The 23,483-nt window shown below is 42.1% G+C and overlaps 1 protein-coding gene across 2 annotated transcripts in view; it reads left to right on the forward strand.

Annotated features, from left to right (window-relative positions):
• The first annotated feature begins 6,210 nt into the window (after positions 1 to 6,210).
• LOC108248831 (copine-3) overlaps positions 6,211 to 23,483 on the forward strand; it is a 24,619-nt gene continuing 7,346 nt past the window's right edge. The window contains exons 1-14 of one of the 2 annotated variants that reach the window (XM_017437839.3): positions 6,211 to 6,480; positions 7,415 to 7,556; positions 8,587 to 8,766; positions 9,126 to 9,200; positions 9,297 to 9,368; positions 9,463 to 9,543; positions 11,993 to 12,082; positions 15,672 to 15,770; positions 16,184 to 16,270; positions 16,360 to 16,419; positions 16,532 to 16,665; positions 22,578 to 22,632; positions 22,759 to 22,810; positions 22,949 to 23,082. In XM_017437839.3, the coding sequence (XP_017293328.1) occupies positions 7,425 to 7,556; positions 8,587 to 8,766; positions 9,126 to 9,200; positions 9,297 to 9,368; positions 9,463 to 9,543; positions 11,993 to 12,082; positions 15,672 to 15,770; positions 16,184 to 16,270; positions 16,360 to 16,419; positions 16,532 to 16,665; positions 22,578 to 22,632; positions 22,759 to 22,810; positions 22,949 to 23,082 (1,251 nt within the window). In that variant the 5' untranslated portion in view covers positions 6,211 to 6,480; positions 7,415 to 7,424. The remainder of the gene's footprint in view (positions 6,481 to 7,414; positions 7,557 to 8,586; positions 8,767 to 9,125; positions 9,201 to 9,296; positions 9,369 to 9,462; positions 9,544 to 11,992; positions 12,083 to 15,671; positions 15,771 to 16,183; positions 16,271 to 16,359; positions 16,420 to 16,531; positions 16,666 to 22,577; positions 22,633 to 22,758; positions 22,811 to 22,948; positions 23,083 to 23,483) is intronic. The other variant, XM_017437837.3, reaches the window with a different exon arrangement.

The following is a 23,483-nucleotide window of genomic DNA, read 5'->3' on the forward strand; positions in this document are numbered from 1 at the left end:
ATAAAATAAAATAAAAAGTTCTGGTAGAGCTCTGTTTCTCAAGCTAACAGCAGTTTTCCTTCTTATGATTTATCTGTAAGAGCAGCACAACTATAAACCTGATAATATAAAACTGATGATATTAAACAACAGCATTAAACAACAGCAAAAAAAAGACTTCCCACTGTGAATTCAACATGATTTGAAGTTAAAGTCTGCCAGGTACAAATAATTTGAATAAAATATTTTCAAACAAGGGGGTTTGAAATTAAGTGCCAGTTTAATTGTGATTGCTCTGTTGTGATACTAGATAATGTAGTTACCTGATGCAGGCAGTCCATGCTTTACTGCTGACAGTAGTTCCTCAACATAGGCAGGATCAAAAGTTCATTATTACTGCATGCTTGGAGCTATGTTGACTCAAGACTAATGATCTGTCTGTGCATGTTTATTACATAACGCAGTGGTTCCCAAAGTGTGGGGCGTGCTCTCTGTGGGGGCGCAGTGCCATTGCAGGGGGGGGCGTGGGAAGCAGTATGGATTAGTGAAAAAAAACCCAAAAAAAACAGTTACACAAAATTGTTTCACTGTAAAGATGGTTTGTAGTTTTTTTTGTTGCAACCTAAAGTGTGAAATAAACTTTAGTGAAGTTTGAAAACAAAATATGTGTATAGGTTTATGTCTGGTTGAACGATGTGTGTGCCCAGTTCATTTTTTTTTTTTTTTTGGGGGGGGGGGATATTGTAATCCATAGGGGGCCCCACAAGAAAATCTTTGGGAACCACTGACATAATGTACGTTTAGCAAAGACTTCTATCCAAAGCCATTTAGGAGTATAGAGGACAAACGAGGGGGAACAATCATGATGCCTTTTTAACTAATTAAATTGAGTTTTTTTTAAAGCACTGAGACAGCTAATAACAACCATTTTACAAATCTGTCATATCACTTGACAGATACGTTCATGAATAACAAGTGCTTCAGTCATGTCCTTATTTTTCTGGTTATATATTGTCTCATGTCCCCTTGTTATCAATCACTTCTTTGTTGGTCTGTACCATTTCAAGTTGGCATAGAAACTGTAAATACATTTTCATTTACCAAATGTTTACAGATAAATCAATACACAGTTGACTGTTATTGATCATTTGTACAAATCCAGTTTTATGTTTAACTTGATGCGCTAAAATGTTTGTTTACACACTATAAATGTATAAAACATTCACTTTGTCTTAAGATAACTTACCCACGTAGATAATCCTGAAATATACATGTATTTTTACTTAAACAAGTATAAAGTTATTGTTGAGTCAATAATTGGTTTACACTTATCCAAAAACAACATATATGACATAATTCCATACATAAAGTGATGTTTTGTTTTTGTCATATACTATGCAACAAAAAATCTAATTTAACTGGCATTATCTGGAGTTTGAACCAAAAGTTTTATTGGCAACATATCTGATATTTTTGTGATTTCTTTTTTTAATGTTTGTCATCTGTTAAAGATATTAAAGAAATATCCACAATGAAAGTTTGTAATAATTTTTTATTCGATTTTGTTTGTATCCAGAACGTGTGATTACACCACTGAGCATGTGATCAGACCAATGGAGAAAGTGGGTCTAAAAAACAAAAAAAGCAACAAAAAATAAACAGGATTTATGCTTTTTAATAATTGGTTTCCAATAAAGTGTGTCGCGCACAAGAGTTTGTTGCTAAAATATGAACTGGGCATACCCATAGCCAGGGTTTAGGGGAGTTCTTTTTCAGGAAAAGTGAACCTTTTTAGCTTAGGGGGTCTAATGGGGTCCAGGGACAAAGCCCTGGTGGGGGGGCCTGAAGCTCCTGCATTTAAAGGGTTTTAGAAGGTTAAAAACTGTAATTCTGATGTAGTTGGTCAGCTGAAAAGTGATCAGTGGACTCTTTTAAGTTATGTATAATTTAGTATCAAATGTCATGGATTTAAGTATTTTTGAGTTTATTTTTGGCTTTTGGTTCTAGGTGCTTTGTTTTTCTGTTTTTAGTGGTTATGTTTTCATGTTTCTGATTCATGCTTCAGTTTGAGTTTATTGTTTATTTTACTTTGTTATTTAGTCATCTTTATGTTTAGTTGTGTCTTAGTTCAGTTCTTGTTCCCAGTGTCTTTTGCCCCTTTTTTTGCTCTAAAGGTCCCGGCTCCACTCTACTCAGCTTCCTTTGCGTGTGTTTCCACCGGCATTTTTTCGAGGCCGGTCCCTGCTTTGGAGTAGGGCCAGCGGGCCTATACTGATACGGGACAAACATTGAACGAGGGTGGCCAACTTGTCCAGTTTATGCGGTCTAAATGACAAACACAACTGAATGTCATCAGCGTAAATATGATAAGAGATATCTGAAAAAGACTGAATAATACCAGCAAGTGGAATGATATAAAAAGAAAATAGAAGTGGACCTAAAACTGAGACTTGTGGCACCCCACAAGTTAAGGGGGCATCGTCAGAGGAAAATCTGTCTGTCCTAATGTAGAATGTCCTGTCAGATAAACAAGAGGTTAGCCAGTCCAAAGCTGAGCCAGAAATACCAGTCAGGACCTTTAGCCTGTTTAACAGGATTGCATGGTCGACAGCACTAAGATCTAATAAAACCAGCACCAAGCAATTTAATTAATCTCGCTTGCTCCACTTCACGTCTGTCAGATCGTTTCCAACTCCCGCGGCTCAACCTGTCAATCAAGCGAACTTTATGACAGACAGCTGTGACGTCAGCCCCATGGTGAGAGGGTGGTGATATGCAACTCAAGCTGCTTTCGGCTCTGGGTGCAGGAGAAGTGCGCATCAGAACAGTCCTGTCTCTTGTATTGAAGAGGCGGTACTGCGCCCAGAGTCTATGGGCAAAGATTTTTGCGCTCCAGGAGGTAAATATGTCACTAATCAGACAACGTCGATGAACGAAACAACTTTACTTATTAGTAACTATAAAATATTTATCTTACACAGCTAAAAAAATATATATACATATATTTTGAAATATTTTTTTTATTATTTCATTTTTATGTAATTTTTTAAAGTCTTATTTAAGGTAATGTGGTGAGTGGTGGTGGCACCCTTGCACCCTCTATTGGCCAGCTACCACTGGTTAAGGTCGCTGCTGGCAAAAGGTCCTGTTTTTTTTTGGCATGAAACCAGTTCACCATTGTTCCTCTCCCAGTGTAGATCTCGGCTCACTGTCATTTTATCTTAAGGACTGTGTCACCAATCTGGGGGTGAAGTTTGGCTCTGATTTTAAATTCGAAAAACATATCAGCAGTGTTGTTCAGAAAAGTTTTTATCAACTTTGTCAAATATCAAAGGTCAAACCAATCTTAGCAAGATCTTACTTGGAGAAATTAATCCACGCTTTTATTACATTTCATCTCAACTACTGTAATGCACTGTTTGTAGGCATTAGCCAGGCCTCTCTTGCCTGTCTGCAGCTTGTTCAGAACTGCTGCTCGCTTGTTAACTTGGGTTTTGTTTGCGCAAGCATATTCCTCCATCTTGACGTCCGTTCATTGGTTCCCTGTGCACTACAGAATTCATTTTAAGCTCCTGTTATTTGTTTTTATATGCTTGAACAACCTTGCCCACCATATCTATCTGAGTTGCTTCAGCCTTACTGCCTGCCCCGATCCCTAAGATCAGCTGATCAGTTACTGCTGACAGTCCCCAAAAGTAGGCTGAAGCTCAGAGGTGACAGAGCATTTGCTGTTGTTGCTCCCAAGCTCTGGAACAATTTACCCTTGAGTGTCAGACAGGCCTTCTTCAATCTTCAGTATTAAAAACTACATAGTATATATACATATATATATATATTTTAAATGTTGCATTAAGTCTATTTCATGATTTTCTTTCAACTGATGTTGGCTTCAAAACACTTTTCAGTTCAGCTCTAAGTAAGGTGACCAGATTTCTGAGACTCAATCTGGGGACATTTGCAACTTGGGGATAAAAAATACATTAATCAAAATGAAATGAAGAACAGGGGACAATTACAATTTACATAATTATTCATATTTCGACAATATAAATCAAGTGTAATTACACACTGTTGTTTCCTATGAGTAGTACAATTAATAAAGTAGCAGTAATAGTAATTGTACCATGAGCATTAAAACTGGTGGATCATTTGATGGGGTTAGAAACCTCGTCAATATAAATCACCTTCTTTGAGGATGTAAGTGAAAGGGCTTTTGTCATGCTGTTAATGAATGTGAACATATACTTACATAAGTGTAAATAAGTACATTAAGTGTGTTTAGTCATGTAGTTGATGTTTAGGAATAGGGTATGTGCCTGTATAAGGTTAGTGAATTCTTTTATCTTTAGAAGAATCCTTAGAATGATGCAGCCTATGTTTTACACAACACACACTGCATCACTCTCTGCATGACTTTACCACTTTTCCCTCTCCACGTTTTAATTTCCAACACTCTTTTTCTGCTCTTTTTTCACTCTTTGCTTTACTCTTTTCTCTCTTTCCACTCTCTTCAACTCTTCTTAGTCTTGCCTTTTTCCTCTGCTCTCACTCACTCTTTCTTCTATCAGTCTCTCTCTTTCCCTTCCCTCTCTTCTTCAGTCAGTCTTTTGCTATTCTAAAACAGACACATAAAATAATCACAATCACCTTCAAAAAATTATAATGTATAACATACTGAAAAATTAAAATGAAATGAATAAAATTAGATGTTTGTTTCCTCAGCTAATGAGTAAAAATGCTAATATAGCAAAAACACTATTTTTATGTGTAACTATAAATTGATGCAACAGAAGAAATCTCTGCCTCCTATGGTTGGCGCCTTTCAAAATTAAAATTAAAGGATGCCAACCATAGCTTGGGGTCATGACCACTACAGCCAAGTTGTCCAACTCTTATAGGGAGGGGTGCACACAGCAGTGATATGCTTTATTTTTTGCTGGTGTATTTTGCAAAGGACTGATCAAGAAAACAATCAGTCACACACTCCAGTAAGAGTAGCACTATTTCAACACATTTTTATTTATGTAAAAGTAAGTGTTATCGAGCCATCAGGATGCATTGCCCAAATGTATTACAGGGGAAATGTATGGCCATCCTTCCATCTATAAACAGATACATGCATCAGTTTTTCTGATGAGAGCACAAATGGGTTAACTTCAATAAACTTGTCTAATAAAGGAAATGTATATACATTTAAAAATAAACATTTTGTCTTAATATTTATTTAATTACTATTAAGTTATTAGATTATTTTTTTATTTATTTATTGCCTAATGCTAAGAAATATTACATAAAGTGACCATTCAAACTCAACATCCTAAGCAACAAATCAATATTCTACTAAAAGAACAGCAGGAAACTGAATCAATTAGAACATTACATCATCTCAGACTCAGGAGATGAGGAGGAACTGCCTCATCCTTATGTATCTGCCGTATTACTCTCCTGTCCACCTGATATCAAAAGGATCGTGTGGACATTTAAAATGACCCGGATGTTAGCAGCAGTGAAATGAGTTGATTGTGTGTCGCTAGGCAACCGTGACAGCAGAAGTTGTAGGCAGGACCGGTCATGCCACGATAATTTTGCTGGTCTTAATATTTCCTCTGTTTTGTTCATTGTCATTATTTTTAGTCTAATCATGGATATTTATGAAAATACAGAACAAATCGCGTCCCATATCGGATCAAAGTTTAACTACCAAATAAATGAAGATTCTGTATTTTACAGGATGGACGGCAACTGTACAACCCTAGCTTGTTTTTAGCATTATTTATATTTTATTTATACAGTGAGTCAAACCTTTTTGGCGTTTAGGATCAGCTCAGTCCAAACAATATAGGTCGATTCATACATACGATCACAGGACCACTCCCTCGGAGTCTATGCGTTTTGTCTTTTTTTCTAAGACGACTCGCTCTGCTCTCCTGCGCTGTGACATTAACACCGCAGCGATCATCAGCTACCGTAACAGCTGTTGTTGCGCGCATCATGCTCACTAGCACTTCCTATTCTCAATTACAATAATAACTGTATAAAACCTTTTTTTTCCTTATTCATAAAACGCAAAACCGGGGACATTTCCAGGGACAGCTTTGGCCGGGGACAGGTCGTCTAAAACGGGGACTGTCCCCGGAAATCGGGGACGTCTGGTCACCTTAGCTCTAAGTCTTGTTCAGCTTTTTGTTCCCATTTATGGGCTGGGCTAAGCCCCTAGTGTTTCCACATCATAACAACACCCCTGCTGAATGCTCCTGACTTCCTGTGTTCGTACGCTGCAGTAATTATGTTGTAATACAAGTCAGCTATATAAATAGTTGAGTCAAGCTCAGCTCAGCAGCAGAACTGTCACACCTTCTGACTCCAGACCTGTCGGTGTTCCTGTCAGTGAGTGAAAACCTTCCGTGACTGCAGCAGTAGCTCCAGGAACGCGTCGAACTAAGAGACCTTTGGATCGCTGAAGGGACTGAAAACACTCCGCTGTGCGTCAAGTTTTCAGCGGTAAGCTTGTGTTTTAGTTTGGACCAAACTATGCAGAAGTCAGCGTGGTGAATCAGCATAGAGTTGTCAGATATCTACCTATGTATTGGTGCTTGTCGGAACTATTTGAGTCCTCCATTTTACTTTTTTTTTTTAACTTAAAGCACCTATTAGCTTCATGCTCTACACCCATTAGACCACATTCACGCTTTTCGATGCGACGTCACCGAGTAACAAGCTACAGCCTCATTGTTGAACTTAAACAGGAAGCTTTTTGCACCAAAACCTCCAGGTTTTCACTCGGAAACCTGGACTTCATGATGTGTTTTTCTTACTGAAGACGAAGTGTAGCGTTAGCTAGCAGCTAGCTGTGATGATGGGGAGGTGGTGTAACGGGCTGGGTGTTAAACTCGTTAAGTTTAATCAAAACTAAACATTTCGCTCGTCTTTTTGTCGTTTAACTGTATTAAAAACATACTTGTATGTGTAGTAATTTTTACAACCGAACACTTTATGGTCCACGTTTTCAAAACTGGTTCTCAAAAGTTTGGGACCCCACCGTGGGTCGTGAAACATCATGTTTTGAAAATTACAATTAAAGCTTTTTTTTTGCCATAGTTGCTACAGGAGGTAAAAGCTTAGCTGTATATAGATTACAGTATTTTGTTATTATGGCTTTATTTAATAATAATGTTTGTCAGTCAAACATATTTGGGGTCTTGTTGTTATGTGGGTCAGAAGCTAAATACTTTGAGAACCACTGAGTTTTTACTCTTTATCTCAAACCATTATCTCACTGTTGGTGAACAGCGTTCACAAAGTAGTTTCCAAAATGTCCCAAAACGTTGGTAGATGGTCTCTGTTTCCTTGTGTCTTCAGCAGTTGCAGCTAAGTGAGAGAGATACTGTTTTAAACTTGAGTGTGTTTTGTCAACGCCTCTGTGTATTTTATCCAGTTTGTCAAAGATGGCCGCTCAGTGTGTAACCAAGGTGGAGCTCACTGTGTCCTGCGAGAACCTCCTGGACAGAGACATCGGCTCCAAATCGGACCCTCTGTGTGTCCTGTTAATGTATAGCTCCAGCAATCAGTGGTATGAGGTCAGTAGGATGAATGGGGGCTTACACAGATACAGCTGTGTTGACATATTGGTTATCCTACATCATAGCGTTTTTGGTGGGATTACAGAGTAATCTAACCTCATGTGTACATAAACACAACAGATTCAACTGTGTCATTACCGTACTATAGTGCGTACATTCCGCACTATAGGGCGCACTGGATTATAAGACGCACTGTCAATGAATGGTCAATTTTCAAACTTTTGTCATATTATGTAAGGCACGCCAGACTATAAAGCGCATTAAGCAAAACAAAACAGCCCCCTGTCTTTTCAGGGAATACTGCACCAACGTAAGTGTAAAGTATAAAGGTCTTCACCGCTCGCTCAGGTCTGCGCGCCTGCGAGACACCACAAAGTGACTATAATTGAGCCTTAATGCTGCAAGGGGTGCGGCTTTTTAGTTTACCAAAGTCAAACTAAAACATTAACAACTTCTTACATATATAAGGCGCACTGTCGTTTTTTGTGAAAATTGAAGGCTTTTAAGTGCGCCTTATAGTCTGGAAAACATGATATTTGTTAAAAAATACAGCCAAATTGGAAAAGTCGTGTGTGTGAAAAAACTAAATCCAGCTGCTTGTAGAGTCACACAGCAGCTATAACTTTCTGTAATTGTTTTCTGATTGATTATCAATCTGTCACATGGTTGTTGAGGACTTTTGGCCCATTCTTCTTACCGACATTGCGGACGTTTATTTTTGCTCAGCTCTCTGAAGGTCACGACCACAGCGTTACATTCAGGTTGAAGTTCAAGGCTGGAGTTAGTTTGTTACTCACAGCTTTTCCACTTTTGTTTGATTTTTATTTCATAAATAATGACAACACTGAATCTGTCTCTTTCCCTCATGACTGAATATCACTGATGCTGCCAGTGCAGTGTTAATCATTAACACCCAGAAGTTAAAGTTTTCCTTTACTACCCCTCTGAGTGTGTCAGTATATGCCACTCTTTATGTGTTTACAGCGCCAATCTTCATCACCCCTCAGCTTCCAATCTTTTCCAACAGGTGGGTCGTACAGAGAAAGTCCAGAATTGCCTCTGTCCAAAGTTTGCCAAAAAGTTTGTCGTCGACTATTACTTTGAAATAGTTCAGAAGCTGAAGTTTGGGATTTATGACATTGACAACACAACAGTTGACCTGAGTGATGATGACTTCCTGGGGGAGCTGGAGTGCACCCTGGGTCAGGTAAGATTTGCACCGCTTCTTCTGGAACAACACAACTTGATTTTCACTAAAACCCCAAAATAAAACAATCTTTTTTTTTGTGCTGTTGAAAATTGTGCAGATTCAACAGTGTTCGGACAGTAAGCCTCTGTTTTGTCATATTGCTCTGGTCTGATAAGCCCTTTACCTAAAATCTAATGTAATCTCCAATATTCACTGTGTAATGGTGTTATAGAAAATTAATTTTCCTTTTGGCCTGACGGATGCTGTGTTGTACTCAACTTCTGTTCTGCAGGCTGAGTCTGATTGTCTGCTTTTGATTCAGTTTCTTATTTTCATCAGAAAGCTCATTATTATTTTTTTAAATTTCACTTTTGTAGGTTGTGTCCAGTAAGAAACTGACCAGGCCTCTGGTCTTAAAGAACAAGACGCCAGCAGGAAAGGGAACAATCATGGTGAGAGGCAAAGAAAGGCAGCATATGACTGTTGCCTGTTGTTGCATCGCTGTGGTTAGTCCTTTAATACTTTCTTTATGTTCTTTTGTGTTTTAGATCAGTGCTGAAGAAATTAAAGACAACAGGGTGGCAAATTTTGAGGTGGAGGCGAGGAAGCTAGATAACAAGGTACAAGTATGTCTGTTTGTCTTTTACGCTGTTAGTTTTTTAGAGCTTCAGATGTATTTTACTTGTGTTTCATTCTGTTCATGTTCACACGCAGGACTTCTTTGGGAAGTCTGACCCCTATTTGGAGCTCTACAAGCAGACAGAAACTGGATGGCAGCTGGCTCACAGGACTGAGGTAAACACACTTGGGCCAATGACGGTGCTGCTGCTGATTCCACTTTGGAACTGTGGTACTGTGCTTTTTGTAGCACAGGCTGTATGGCCGATCTCTACATGTAACAACAAAACAGAGCATATCTAATGCTGAATTTAATAGCATCATTTTACTGGTAAACATGGATAAATTAGCTCATGTCATATTAATATTTTCACTAAGTACAAAACATGCTTACCATATTCGGTCTTGTAAAGCCAGCCGCTCAATTTCGGCTCAACTAACCATTTTTGGTTAAACCCGCTCGTTCCATGTTTATTGCTGCGGCTCCGACAACCTGCTAACTCCAGCGGTAGCTGAAGGAGGCTCGGCCTCAGGGCTTATTAGAGTCATGCAGGGCTCTGCAAACAGCGCGCAGTGGAGATGTTTAGACTTGACGCAAACACAGGCGAACCAGCTCCATTAGAGCACCGCAACCGTCCATTTTGAACGGAACGCGGTGCGCGTAGCTCACGCGCGAGGTTACAAGAATTGGCAGGTGCATGCCAACACGATGCAACACTGTGCGGGACCTTCGCGCACGGGTGGGGACAGCGCAATTGCTTCACTGTTGGTGTGCGCACCCTTGCGCGGTGATCAACGCGGGATGGGAAAACAAAAAGGTGTATAAGAAATGACGTATTTTACAATAAATAAGCGGAGCTTAGCCTGGCGGCAGGGTATTGAAAGCCTGGCGGCCCGCCAGGCCTATAATACACTGGGGAAAACCCTGTGTAGATAACTGAGGTTTTGATTAAATAAGTGAGGTTAAACCCAGTCCGATGTAGAGCTCTGTATCTCAGACATACTTCCCCGTAATTCCCCATAATTCAATATTTGAACGGGTCACAGGAAGTTCAGTGATTAAATGACCTTTTTAGTATCTCATCAAGTTCTGCAGAAGCCTGGTAATTAGCCATTCATTCAAATCAACATATATACTGAGCTCTAACAGATTGTGGAAGATCTTTATTTAAAACTTCAGGTGTGTGTGCTGAGGCAGAGAAACATTTAAAACATGCAGGATGCTGACCCTCGAGGACCAGGATTGGACACCACTACTATAATAATAATGAATAATTATGAATTTAATTTGTAATGCATTTTTCATTAACAAAAATCTCAAAGTGCTACAAAGTGCAACTAAAATCAGTGATAAAATCATCATCATAAAATCATGTGGAGGCAGAATAGGCTTGCTTAAAAAGAAAAGTCTTTAAGCCTTTTTTGAAGTCAGCCAGTGGTTGCGGAGCTCTCAGATAGTCAGGGAGAGAGTTCCGGAGACGGGGGGCAGCCTCACAGAATGCTCGATCTCTCATGGTCCTTAATTTTGAACGTGGAAGGTGGATGAGGTTACAGTTCTGTGATTGTAAAGATCAGATGGATGAATGTAGAATGAGAGGGTCCTTCAGATAGTCCGGTGAAGTTCCATGTAGACATTGATGGGTAACGAGAGAAATTTTGTACTGAATTCTGTAGGTGACAGGAAGCCAATGAAGGTTATGAAGAATGGATGTAATATGTTCACATTTACGAGCTCTCAATAGAATCCTGGCTGCACTATAAAGTGTTTAATGCCACAACTCTTTTGGTGATGTCAATGAATCATCTGTTGAACGAGTAGTGAATTTAGTTTGTGTGATTTAACTATTTCCCTTTTTTGTTTTCACTCTTAACTGAGCAAAAAGAGGAACATGGTATAACTGTTACATTACAGCCTTTGCGTAACTTAATGTATGAAACAAGCTCCGAATTTCTTACTTGGCTCAACATCCAGTGGTGCTAGACTGAGAAATCTCTACAACCCTCTTCCTCTTTTCTCATCAACAAGCTGAGGTCCGTTGTATTGTCAAATCATTCTGGTTGAGGAAATAAACACATCCAGCTTCTTTGACAAAATTTGCCAAGTGTTGGTGTAGATTCTCAGTCATCTAGGACAGATTGAGAGGGGAGTGCTGTTTACATCAAACGAGAAAAAACAACTAAAACAGTGTTTTAGGAGTCCCAAATGGTATTTTCTTTTTAAAACAAATTCCAGAGTTGAAAAACTTGAAATGTCAACCCGTTTATGTGTAGCCAGCTAAAACACAACCTTTTGAAACTGATGAGATCATCGCCTCGCCTCTAATCTAACCTACGAGCCGAAGGCGTCCTGTTCTTCTTTCTGTGTTCACATTTTGCACCAGATATGTAAACTGTTTTCTGTTTTTAGTGTACTACAGTGTTTTGGGTCATTTTTAATGTTTCTGTGTGGACGAAGACATTTCTTGAAACAGTGCCGTGTCTAAGAGGATATTTTTGGAAATGGCAAATGAAAAGACTGTTTGGGGAAAAATTGCGTTTTCATGTAAACAAGACTTAATTTTGATCTGGAAATGTGTTCTTGATTAAGAAATCTGCTTATGAATAATTTTATTTTCCTTGTTTTCAGGTGGTGAAGAATAACTTGAATCCAACGTGGAAGCCCTTTCGAATCCCGCTTCAGTCTCTCTGTGGAGGAGACCTGGACAAACCGATAAAAGTAAACGTCTGCTTTTTTAAAACAGAATCTAACTACTGCTCACAGTTTATAGCCACATTCATCTTTTTGGTTTGCTTTAAGTAGCACTTTGTTTTCTAGAGCCTTTTTTTTACAATAAAACTACAAGTTTATCTTTCTAGGCATGACGTTGTGAATAGTGAATTTAGTGTAGTGTGATGATGTATATTTATTTAACCTCTGTAGCAAACATGTCAGGAAGGAAGCAGTTTACCAGCATGCAGGACAAGTGAGTCACTGAGTGTTTTACAGTGTTTTGTCTTCTCTCATCTTCCCATCACTTACTGGTTTAGGTGTGAGTGTGAACAACGTAGATGGGAACACCAGAAAGCATTGTGTTAGGGGTGTTTCTCCAGCTGCTTGGCTTTTCTACATCCAGACCAACAATGTGACAGAAACATTAATCTGAAGCTAAACTTCTTGAAATGGTTTTACTGTCAGTTTGTCCAGCACAGTTGTTTCTCTTAAAAGTAAATTTATTGAAATATACAGTGGCTTCAGAAAGTACTTAAACCCTCTTTATATTATTTTGTAGCCTGATGCTGTAGTTGCCTAAATTAATTTTTCCCCAGACATTTACACTTAGTACCCCATGATGACAATGCGAAAACAGATATTTTTAAATTTCCTAAAAAAAAACAAAACTGAAATATCACATCCACACAAGTATTCAGACCTTTTGCAACAACACTTTAAATTTATCTAAGGTTATATGAAGATTCCCAAGAGCTCAGTGCCTCCATAGTTTTTTTAATGGAAGAAGATTAGCACAACTAGGACTCTACCAAGAGTTAGTTGAGGAAGATGGGTCTTAGTGAAAGGGGTGACCAACAGCCTGATGGTCACTCTGACTGACCTTCAGGGATCCTGTGTGGAGAAGGCATCAAGGGACAGGACAGAAACCTCTCTATAATTTCAAACACTTGAAAACTGCTTGAAGGACTCTGACTGGTCTGATGAAACTAAGACTGAACTGTTTGGTCTCAGCTTTAAAGTTATGTCTGTGTCGCTCACCTGTCCAACACCATCACCACAGTGAAGCACAGCGGTGGAAGCATCATGCTGTGGGGGTGATTTTCAGCAGCAGGGACTGGGAGAGTCAGAGTAAGGGAAAATCTGAATGGATCAAAGTGCAGAGATGTCAACAATAAAAACCTGTTCCACAGAGCTCAGACTGGACCAAAGCTTCACCTTTCACCATAACAATGACCCAAAGCACAGAGAAGACAACACAGCAGTGGCTTAGGGACAAGTCTGAATGTCCTAGAGTGGACCAGCCAGAGTCCTGGCTTGAACCCTGTCAAAGATCTCTGGAAAGACCAGAAAATGGCTCCACTAATGGACCCTATCCAAATGTGTGAGCTTGAGAGAAATGGCAAAAAAATAATATGCCCCTTTCAGGCTCTAAAGGTCCCAGCTCCACTCTACTCGGCTCGCTTTGCGCCATTTACGTCTGCATTTTTTCAAGGTCGGCCCTGCTTCTTTGGTCCCTGCTTCGGAGTAGGGCCAGCCGGGCCAGGCCTGCTTCGTCGGTGGCGCAAGCTTAGCTCCTGTTGGGTATAACCAGATGCAAGCATAAAGAGCGAACGGTAGGAATATAAACAACAGCGTTAGCTTACGCTGCAACGTTTATGCCGTCTGTCCCCCAGCTGAAGGGGCTGTAAAGCCTGAAATCTCCGGCAGATAAAAGCTGTCCGACTCCCCGCAACAATCGCAGCATCCAGAGCATTTCTTCCACTGCGCCTCTCTTCCTGAAGTCTCAGGAGAATCCCCATAAGTTTAAAAAACAGCAACAACACAGGGCCAACATTGTCCATAGCGCTTTCGTTGTTTACACAACTTGCGCTAAGTTTCGGTAGCGCACCCCCTGCGCCGCGGCCCCGCCCCCCGCAACATGAGGAGGCGTTCCTCCGCTACCAACCAAACTGGCTGATGTAAACTCGATGCATTCTTTATCGAGCCGAGCCGAGCCGAGTAGAGTGGAGTAGAGCCGGACTTCTGAATTAGGGCCCGTGTAAAAGGGGCAATAGTCAGACTCTCCAGGATTTTGCGATGTTGCGATCGCAACTATTAACGCAAAATCAAGCAAACCCCGCGAAATTGCAACTTTTTGCAACTTTGTCCAAAACACTGCAACTTTCCCGCAACTTTAACCCAATATTTATTGTTTCTAAAGTTATTCGCCACCGTTTCTGCGGTCTAGTGTCTTCTTTGTGGGTTTGTGTAGTATAGAATACAAAATAAACCCAAATAACTCACGAAGAAGAGATGTGACGTCACATCCTGTTAGCATCAGAATGCCGGGAGCATGCAGGAGCAGCGACCAAAGCGAAAATGTGCCCTAACGCTTCACATTTGCCCACAAAGATTTCAGCAAAACACCGCAGTGAAGTTAGTTTTAAGTTGGATATTGGATATTCGCGCTCCGCGGAGTTAGCGGCATCTAGCTCACGGCTGACCCGAAACAGGAAAGCTAATGTCGGCCAGCCGTCCTTACCTGAACCACCGCACATGAGAGAAGGGGCCGGCAGAGAACGGTTTTGGTTTCCTACCCAGCTGCACGAGAGTGGGGGGAAGCTGTTTTGCACGTCCTGCAGTGTAATCATCGAACATAAACACATCGACAAACATTTTGTGTCTGCAAAACATGTGAGGAGAGCTGCAGACAAGGGACAATCCAGAACTGGTCGTAAATGTCAGTTTATAAGCTATCAAAGTTATCAAATAAAGCATTTTTTGATAATGTCAATGTTTGTTGGTAATTATCTTACAAAACTAGTAAGTATTTTTGGTTTATATATTAAAAGTTATGTTCTTTTATTGATTTTAGTAAAAAAGAAATTGCAACTTTTAATGCAACTTTTAGGAAAATGCCCCGCGAAATCAGGCATTTTAGCCCGCAACAATCACAAAAAATGCCCACGAAATCCTGGAGGGACTGAATAGTAAATCCCACCAAACCAGGTGTGCAAACCTTGTTGCATCAAACCCAAAATGACTTAAAGCTGTGATTACTGCCAAAGGTGTTTCAACTTAGTACAGAGTTTAGAATAGGAACATTTATGCAAATGGAATGTTTTTATTTTTAATAAATGTACTAAAATTCTGTTTCACTTTGTCATTTTCGGGTAACTGAGTGTAGCTTAATGAGGAATAAATTAATTTATTGATTAACTGATTGACTGTATCTTCAGGCTGGAAAGTAACAAAATCTTTAAATATGAAGAAGGTTTAATTACTTCCTGATCTCACTGTGTACATGCATGTTTGTTTCATCTGTTTTGTTCATCTTTATTGAGACAGTTCACTCAAACGACAATTTTTTTCTCGTGAACCTCAAATGGAACAAAATAATGCAGATGTTGAAATATTTAGTTTTAGTGTGGCTTCTTAATTCCCAGAAAAAACGTTGTTTACAGTTTACAGTTTTTTTAGACTGTTCCAATAAACGTTATTCTTTGTTTTTTGTAGTTTGAGTGACCCATTTCGTATATGATTTCCTGCTTTGTAAATAAATATTTTTCCTTGAATGGTGGGTTGGCCACAGTCTAATCTTGTTACGTGTTTTCAGGTTGAGTGCTATGACTATGACGACAATGGTTCACACGATCTTATTGGATCCTTCGAGACCACGATGAAACATCTCCAGGAAGCATCGCGAACCTCTCCGGTATGAACACTTGCTCGTTCAAGCCTTGTTTGAACACTATAGCAACCAACGTATTGTCATGTGCGTTATTGTTATCTGACAGGTGAATTATGTTAGATGTAAGAAAATGTTGTTTCATTTAAAACAAGTCTAACAAGTCTAAATGAGAGCATTGACGAAAGACAAAACTGGTGGAGGCAGATTGTTGTCCAGTCTGAAACACACAGGAGTTTACCTCCATTCTGATGCTCACTGACTGCTCATGGAGAAATATATTTATTTAGAATATTAAAATATCCTGAGCTTAATATATGAACCTATTAAAATGTGTTTTTGTTGCATGAATGAATGATGAATAGTTGAATGAAAAATATACAACACATCTCTCAGTGTTCTGGTTTTGATAAATACCCCCTTGCTGTTTTGTTTTGCAGGCAGAGTTTGAGTGTATCAACAGTAAAAAGAAGCAAAAGAAAAAAGGCTACAAGAACTCTGGTGTTGTGAGTGTGAAGTTTTGCCAGGTGTGTTTTTTTTGTCCACATTTGAGGCAGCAGTAGGAATGAGGCATTAAATGTTCAGCAGTCCTCTAAAAGATGTTGTTTTCTTGTAGGTCGTGAAGGAGTACAGCTTCCTGGATTATATAATGGGAGGCTGTCAGATCAACTTCACTGTGAGTTTTGGTTATTCTACTAATGCTGGGTGATATTTCATTTGTCATCAATAAACTCTGACAATATAAGCACCTGTTATTTTCATGCATTAGCCTTTGTGTCTACCAACAGGTGGCTATAGACTTCACAGGCTCCAATGGAGATCCCAAGTCTCCTCAGTCTCTGCATTACATCAGCCCTCAGGGTGTTAACGAGTACCTGTCTGCTATTTGGTCTGTGGGCAACGTCATCCAGGACTACGACAGGTAGGAACAGCTTTGGCATGTAAAATATTTTTTTCCTTAAAAATACTGTATTTTTATGTTGTCATGAGAAAAAGTGAGCACACTTTTTATTCTGCTTTTAGAAGCACTTTGTGGGGGGAACAAAATTAAATCGTCTTCACACAACGCCAGATGAACAGCAACACATAACATATGACTGTTCTGGAGCGTACAGGTGTGTGTTAACACTGTCAAGTAGTAAAGACACCAGAAATGACCTTAGAGAAGCTGTTTACAAACAATTTGGAGTCCATCATGCTACATGGAGGATTGTTTTTTAAAGTAGAAAACAGTGCAGTGCTCAAGAAATGGCAAAAAGCCCACAGGCTTCATCTCTACACGCGTCAGTGACAGTACATTAAAAAAAGACCTAACAAGTGTGAGCTTTTGGACGTGTTGGCAGGAGAAAGACTTCTCTCTGTCTTTGATTTTCTTTCTTTGTGGTATCTATTCAGAAGAAAATATTTCTGGAAAAAGTGGTCTTGAACAGATGAGACTAATGTGACACACCACTACTTTTGGCAAAAGCAAACAAAAGTTACGTATGTAACTACGGTTCTATGAATCCCGGATGACCGCCAGAGGGCGGTGCTGAAAGCACTGAATGTTCCCATCGTGCATGCGCCGTTCGAGTAGTAATACCAACAGAGTCACACCTGTGACACGTCAGATGATCACCCAGTCTTTAATATACTGACGTCATCCGAGGCTTTGTTCCTATAGAATCTTCTTGTGGAATGTTAGGATTCTGAGTGACAGAGAATCTCTAGCGGTCATCCGGGATTCATAGAACTGTAGTTACATACATAACTTTCGTTCTATTTCATTCCTACTGACCGCCAGAGGGTGGTGCTGAAAGCACTGAATGACTAATACCAGCGACGTCACAAGGAATCCTGTGCACATACCTCACCGAGGAGATCCAGAGGACCCTTGCAATAGAACCCGGTCCAGAGGATGAGAGGATGCCACATTCACATTGTAGAATCTAGTGAACGTGCTCGGGGAAGCCCATGATGCAGCAGCACATATGGTGTCCAGCGGAAGCCCCCTCAAAGCTGCCCAGGAAGCGGAGACGCTCCGGGTAGAGTGTGCCTTCACACAGACTGGCAGGGAGCAGCATCCCGCATTGTAGGCGTGGCAGATGACATCCACAATCCAGTGAGAGAGACGCTACTTGGAAAGAGGACAACCTAGCCTTGGACCTCCATAACACAAGAACGGCTGGTCTGAGCATCGTATACCTTCAGTAGCTGCAATGTTTTGCCTCCAGCGCCCTCACTGGGCACAATAATTCAGCCAGCCACTCGTGATGTAGGCCGAAACCTTGCCAATCTCAATGGCTGGTTACAATGAGAACGAGATAGTACCTTAGACACAAATGCAGTGTTGGACCACAAGGTAACACCAGAGCCATCCAGAACCCATCTGAGACATGAAGGACTGACAGAAAGAGCATGTAGCTCGCCGACCCTCTTAGCTTAAACAATAACCAACAAAAGGCAGTCTTACATGAGAGCCACTTAAGGTCCGCCTGCGCCAAAGGAGAGTGGAGAATGGCACAGAGCTTCAAGAACTAAGGGCAGGTCCCAGACTGGCGCCTGTGGAACTGTCAGCGATTGCAACCTACGAGCACCACGCAAAAAAAGAGAAACTAGATTATGGCTCCCCATGGTACAGCCCTCAAAGCCAGCATGATTAGATGATATTGCCGCTACATATACCTTAAGTGTCGAAGGAGAGTGGCCCTTATCAAGAAGAGACTGGAGAAACTCCAGGATAGTGGACACTGCACAGGTGACTGGATCATCATTGCGGGCAGTATACCACTGGGAAAACAGCCGCCACCTGTTTTCATATTGCTGGTGAGTAGAGGATACCCCGGCACTCAAAAGGGTGCGTCTGACGGGATCCGAATATCCAGTCAGCTGTTGCTCAAGCTGTCCAGTGACCACACCTAGAGTCAGAGGTGTTGAGGGTTGGGGTGCCATAACAGGTCCCCTAACGGAGACAGCAAATCCCTCCTGGTCGGAAGACACCACGGGATGCTGTGACACAGATTCTGTAAAAGCGGGAAGCATGGCCGTGCTGGCCAACACGGAGCCACCAGTAACATCTTGTGGCCCTCCTCGGCAGCCCTCCGAAGAGTAGGCCAAATCAGAGACAGGGGTGGAAAAGCTTATAGGAGGACTCTTGGCCAAGGATGAGCCAACGCGTCCTGGCCCAGTGCACCTGATGCCCCCGTAAGGGAATACCATTGAGGACACTGAGTCAACCCCTCTGTGGCAAACAGATCTACCTCCGCCCGTCCAAAGAGGTCCTAAATCATGAGCACTACGTCACTGTGAAGGGACCACTCTCCTGGAGCATTCACCTGGTGGGAAAGAGAGTCTGCAAAGTAATTGTGCTGCCCCGGCAAGTACACTGCCCACAGGGTGGACAGGCGAGAAGAGGCCCATTCCTTTATGTGGTAGACAGCAGAGGTGTTGTCTGACCGAACTAGAACATGTTTCCCCTCCAGGTGGGGCAAAAAGTGTCTGAGAGCCAAATGCACAGCACGCAGCTTCAGTACATTTGCGTGTCTGGAGCGATCCTTATGGCACCAGCGACCTTGAACCGCTCTGTGTTGCCACACAGCGCCCCATCCGATGGTGCTGGAATCTGTCGTGACCACCTCTCTGCAACACACAACTATCCATGGGGACCCCCCTGGACAAATAACTCTTGTCTCTCCATAGCCTCAGGACACGAAGACACGACAATGTCACCATGAGTTTGCAATAATACCTGTGCCACCTGGCATCTAGGCGGAAGCTGTTGAGCCACCTCTGCAAAGGGCGCAGTGACAGACCTAAGGGCACAAACCGAGTGACTGATGTCAGTTTGCCCAGGAGCCGCAGGAAAGTGACATACGGAAACTGCCGGCCCAGCCTGAATCGACTGACCAACAGGAGTATATTGTTCACCCTTTGGGCAGATGGGTAAGCCCTCATGGAAGGTGAATCCAGAAACACCCAGAGAAAGGTGGTTGTCTGAGACGGGATCAGGCAGCTCTTCACCAAGTTGACCTTGAGGCCCAACTGGGACACATGACCAAGCAGACGACTTGTATTGGGAGAAGCATGCACTCGGGGTGGAGCGCAGAGAAGCCAATCGTCGAGGTATGGAAGAATTTTCATTTCGCAGGCCTGCAGAGGAGAGAGGGCTGCTTTGATGCACTGAGTGAACACCCTCAGGGAGAGAGAGAGGCCATACGGGAGCACCTGGAACTTCCAATGGCAACCCCGATAGGCAAACTGGAGAAACCAGCGATGCACTGCCGCAATAGGTATGTGAAAGTACGCATCCGTCAGGTCTATTGAGGTAAACCACTTGTCCCTGGTAACAGTCTGAAGAACCTCTGCTGTCGTGAGCATGTGAAAGTCCCCTGAGATCCAAAATGGGACGAGATCCACCCATCTTTTTGGGCACGAGGAAGTATGTTGAATAGTAGCCTCTGGGTTGCCGCAGAGGACCCACTGCCTCGATTGCACCCTTGGCCAGGAGGGTGGGAAGCTCCTGGACCCAGTGCTCAAGCTTTCACCGGGTTGGCAATTACTGTCACCCTGACCCGGCATGACATGAGGCCACCGTTGGAACTGTAACTGGTAACCATGGGTCAGAGTGGCAACCACCCATTGATCCCCAGCATGAGCAGCCCAATAACTGAGCTGCTGATGACATAAATATCTGACGGTTGGCCTGGTGGCATCACCGTCTGTCCTCACGGCCCCTAGGGGCTCTGGTGGGGTGGTGGCCAGAGTCTGCAGCACGGGCCTGCCTGGCTGGTTGGCGGACTGGCTCACGAAAGTCCCTGCTGGGTCTCTGCTGTGCAACCCAAGGATTAAACCCACCGGGCCCATCACAACCCCGAGGTGGCGGCCAAATACTGCGGCCAGCCGGCGAGCACCTTGGATGTTGAGGTGGAGGAGGGGACATACCCCTGCTGAGGCCTGAAAGCTGCTGCCTAGTGTTTCGTGCCTGAACGGTCCTTTCCAGCGCTTCCAAGGCAGACGGACCAAACAACTCCCCAGGTACCACAGGAAAACTACGGAGGGTCCGGCGGCATGTTTTAGCCAACATACACTGAGCCAGCCAGACCTACCGACGAGCCTGAGCCAGAAAAGACATTACACGCACAAGCTTCCTGGTCATCAGCGCAAAAGCCTGAAGTGCTGCATCACTAAAGCCAATTGCCGTAGTGGCACCACTAGTGTCCTGTAGGGATGAAGAGAGGGCAAACATGAGGTGTGCCGAAGAATTGCCCAGTCGGCCAGCCCCGGCATTATAAGCTTTACAGAGGAAGTCATCTGTAACACGACATTGAGCCCGTGGGCACCGAATATCAGGACGCAGAGCCTCATCTGGTGACACAATGAGTGAGGCCACCGCAGGTTCAACCACAGGCATACAATCCAGGCCTGCCTTAACTGACTCAAGCATAGTCAGTTAAGGATAGTCAGCATAGTCAGTTAACTCTTTCAGGTACTTCTCTGATGGCGGGACAGAGAAGGGAGAAGGGACCCGTCCGCGCCTGAAAACGGTGCTTCCGAGAGTGGATTCCTCCATTTGCGGGACGTCCAGCTGCAGCTGCCTTAATGCCATACCCATGATGTCCCGCATAGAGCTGTCACTCGATCTACTAGCTGTACTCTGAGATGAAGAGAGTGAGCCAGTCTCTGCACGAGATGACTGTGCCTCCTCCTCAATCCTAAAGTGAGAGGCAGAGGCAGTCAAAGACAACATATTCTCCTCCGAAGCCAATTCAAGCATGGGTGGAGAAGAGAATCCAACCAACGCAGGATCTGGCCGGCGTGCCTGAAGAAGGGATTTCATTTCTGCCAATTCTGCAGACAAACGCTCAACTCTCATTAAAAGGCCCTGATCAGACTTAGCTTGCCTCTTCTTAGGAGGAGCCACAGAGACTGTGGCCTCATTCTGGCGCTTCGAGCGCCTAGGGAGGGTCATCTGTCCAGAAGGTGGAAGGTCATTGCAACCCTCGGGACACAATTGGGCCAGCTGAATCACCCTCACAGCATGGGGCATCAACCCGGAACTCCTGATCAGGAAGCTGGCTAAAATTGGGAGAGGGGGCGAGACGCTACCGCCACCAATTAAAGCAAACAACAAATTTGGAGAGGCTGACACAGGTAGGTCAATCCAAAACAGCTCATAGGGTTGGCTAAAACTGGGAGAGGGGGCGAGACGCTACATTCACCCATTACTATAAAATACAGCAACAGAGGGGCTGACACCACCAGCTACGTCCAGAATAGAGGACGAAAAATGAAAACTGGGAGAGGGGGTGAAAACGCTGCCGTCACCAATTAAAGCAAGCAACAAACTTAGATGCTACCACCAGTAGCTCAGACTTTTCTTTTATTGGTCGGATAAAATATGCAAATTTTTTGAGATAGGAATTTTGGGTTTTCATGAGCTGTATGCCAAAATCATCAGTATTAAAACAATAAAAGACCTGAAACATTTCAGTTGGTGTGCAATGAATCTAAAATATATGACAGTTTAATTGTTATAATTACATTATGGAAAATAATGAACTTTATCACAATATGCTAATTTTTTTTAGAAGGACCTGTATGTGTTAATATTGATCTGATAATGTATTTGTTGTATTTTAGAGATGAAAAGAGTTTGATATCCTCATGTGCAAAACCTTAAAATGAAGTCTTATCATTTTTAACAAATATTCAAATAAAAGACAGCAAACCTTTTCAGTTTCACTTATAAACTACGTTAGCAGCAGTCTATTAGACACACCGTTGAAAAGCCGTGCAAGGAACTAAAGGAAAAGAATGTTTTGTTGCTTGTTTTACCGGCATGATTTTTCTTCGTAGTGATAAGATGTTTCCCGCATTTGGCTTTGGAGCCCAGATTCCACCGACTTGGCAGGTAACGCTTTGGGTGAAATATGACACTACCCATAGCTACAAATGTTTAAACTGCTGTTTTGTTATCAGATTAAAATGTAGTGGTGTTTTGACACTTGAAATTATAACTGGAGATATTTTGTTACAGGTTTCCCATGAGTTTCCGATTAACTTCAACCCATCAAACCCATTTTGTGCAGGTTTGTTACTCATTTTTAAAGTTTTTTTAAACAGAAGCCAGAATCAGCCACATTAAACATAAAGCTGATTAACTGCAGTTTCTGTTGTTTTATTACAAATTTAATTTCTAGTGCACCTTTGTGTGTGTGTGTGTGTAGGCGTAGAAGGGGTGGTGGAGGCCTACAGGGTGTGTTTACCACAGGTCAAACTTTACGGTCCTACTAACTTCTCACCAATCATCAACCACGTAGCCTGTTTTGCAAACCAAGCCCTCCAGCAGACCACTGCATCAGTGAGTATTTGTTTCTGCTAAACTTTGACACTTGGACACTTCACCTCCATTGCCATCACTTTGTGCACACCCTCCATATACATTTCATTTATTTTACTGTACTGTTATCTGTATATATAGTGTTCATTGATGTATATGTGTGTAGATGTATATTTGGTTAATGTATATGTGTGTATATGTATTTATGTATGTATGTTTATATATATATATATATATATATATATATATAAAAATTCCCTTCTCACCCTCCGCGGGGTGGTCTCGTTTCATCCTCTGAGCTCGGGTCCTCTACCAGAGGCCTGGGAGCTTGAGGGTTCTGCGCAGTATCTTGGCTGTGCCTAGAACTGCACATTTCTGGACTGAGATGTCTGATGTTGTTCCTGGGATCTGTTGTAGCCACT

This window comes from Kryptolebias marmoratus, linkage group LG21, assembly GCF_001649575.2.
Source record: "Kryptolebias marmoratus isolate JLee-2015 linkage group LG21, ASM164957v2, whole genome shotgun sequence".
Taxonomy (NCBI): Eukaryota; Metazoa; Chordata; class Actinopteri; order Cyprinodontiformes; family Rivulidae; genus Kryptolebias; species Kryptolebias marmoratus.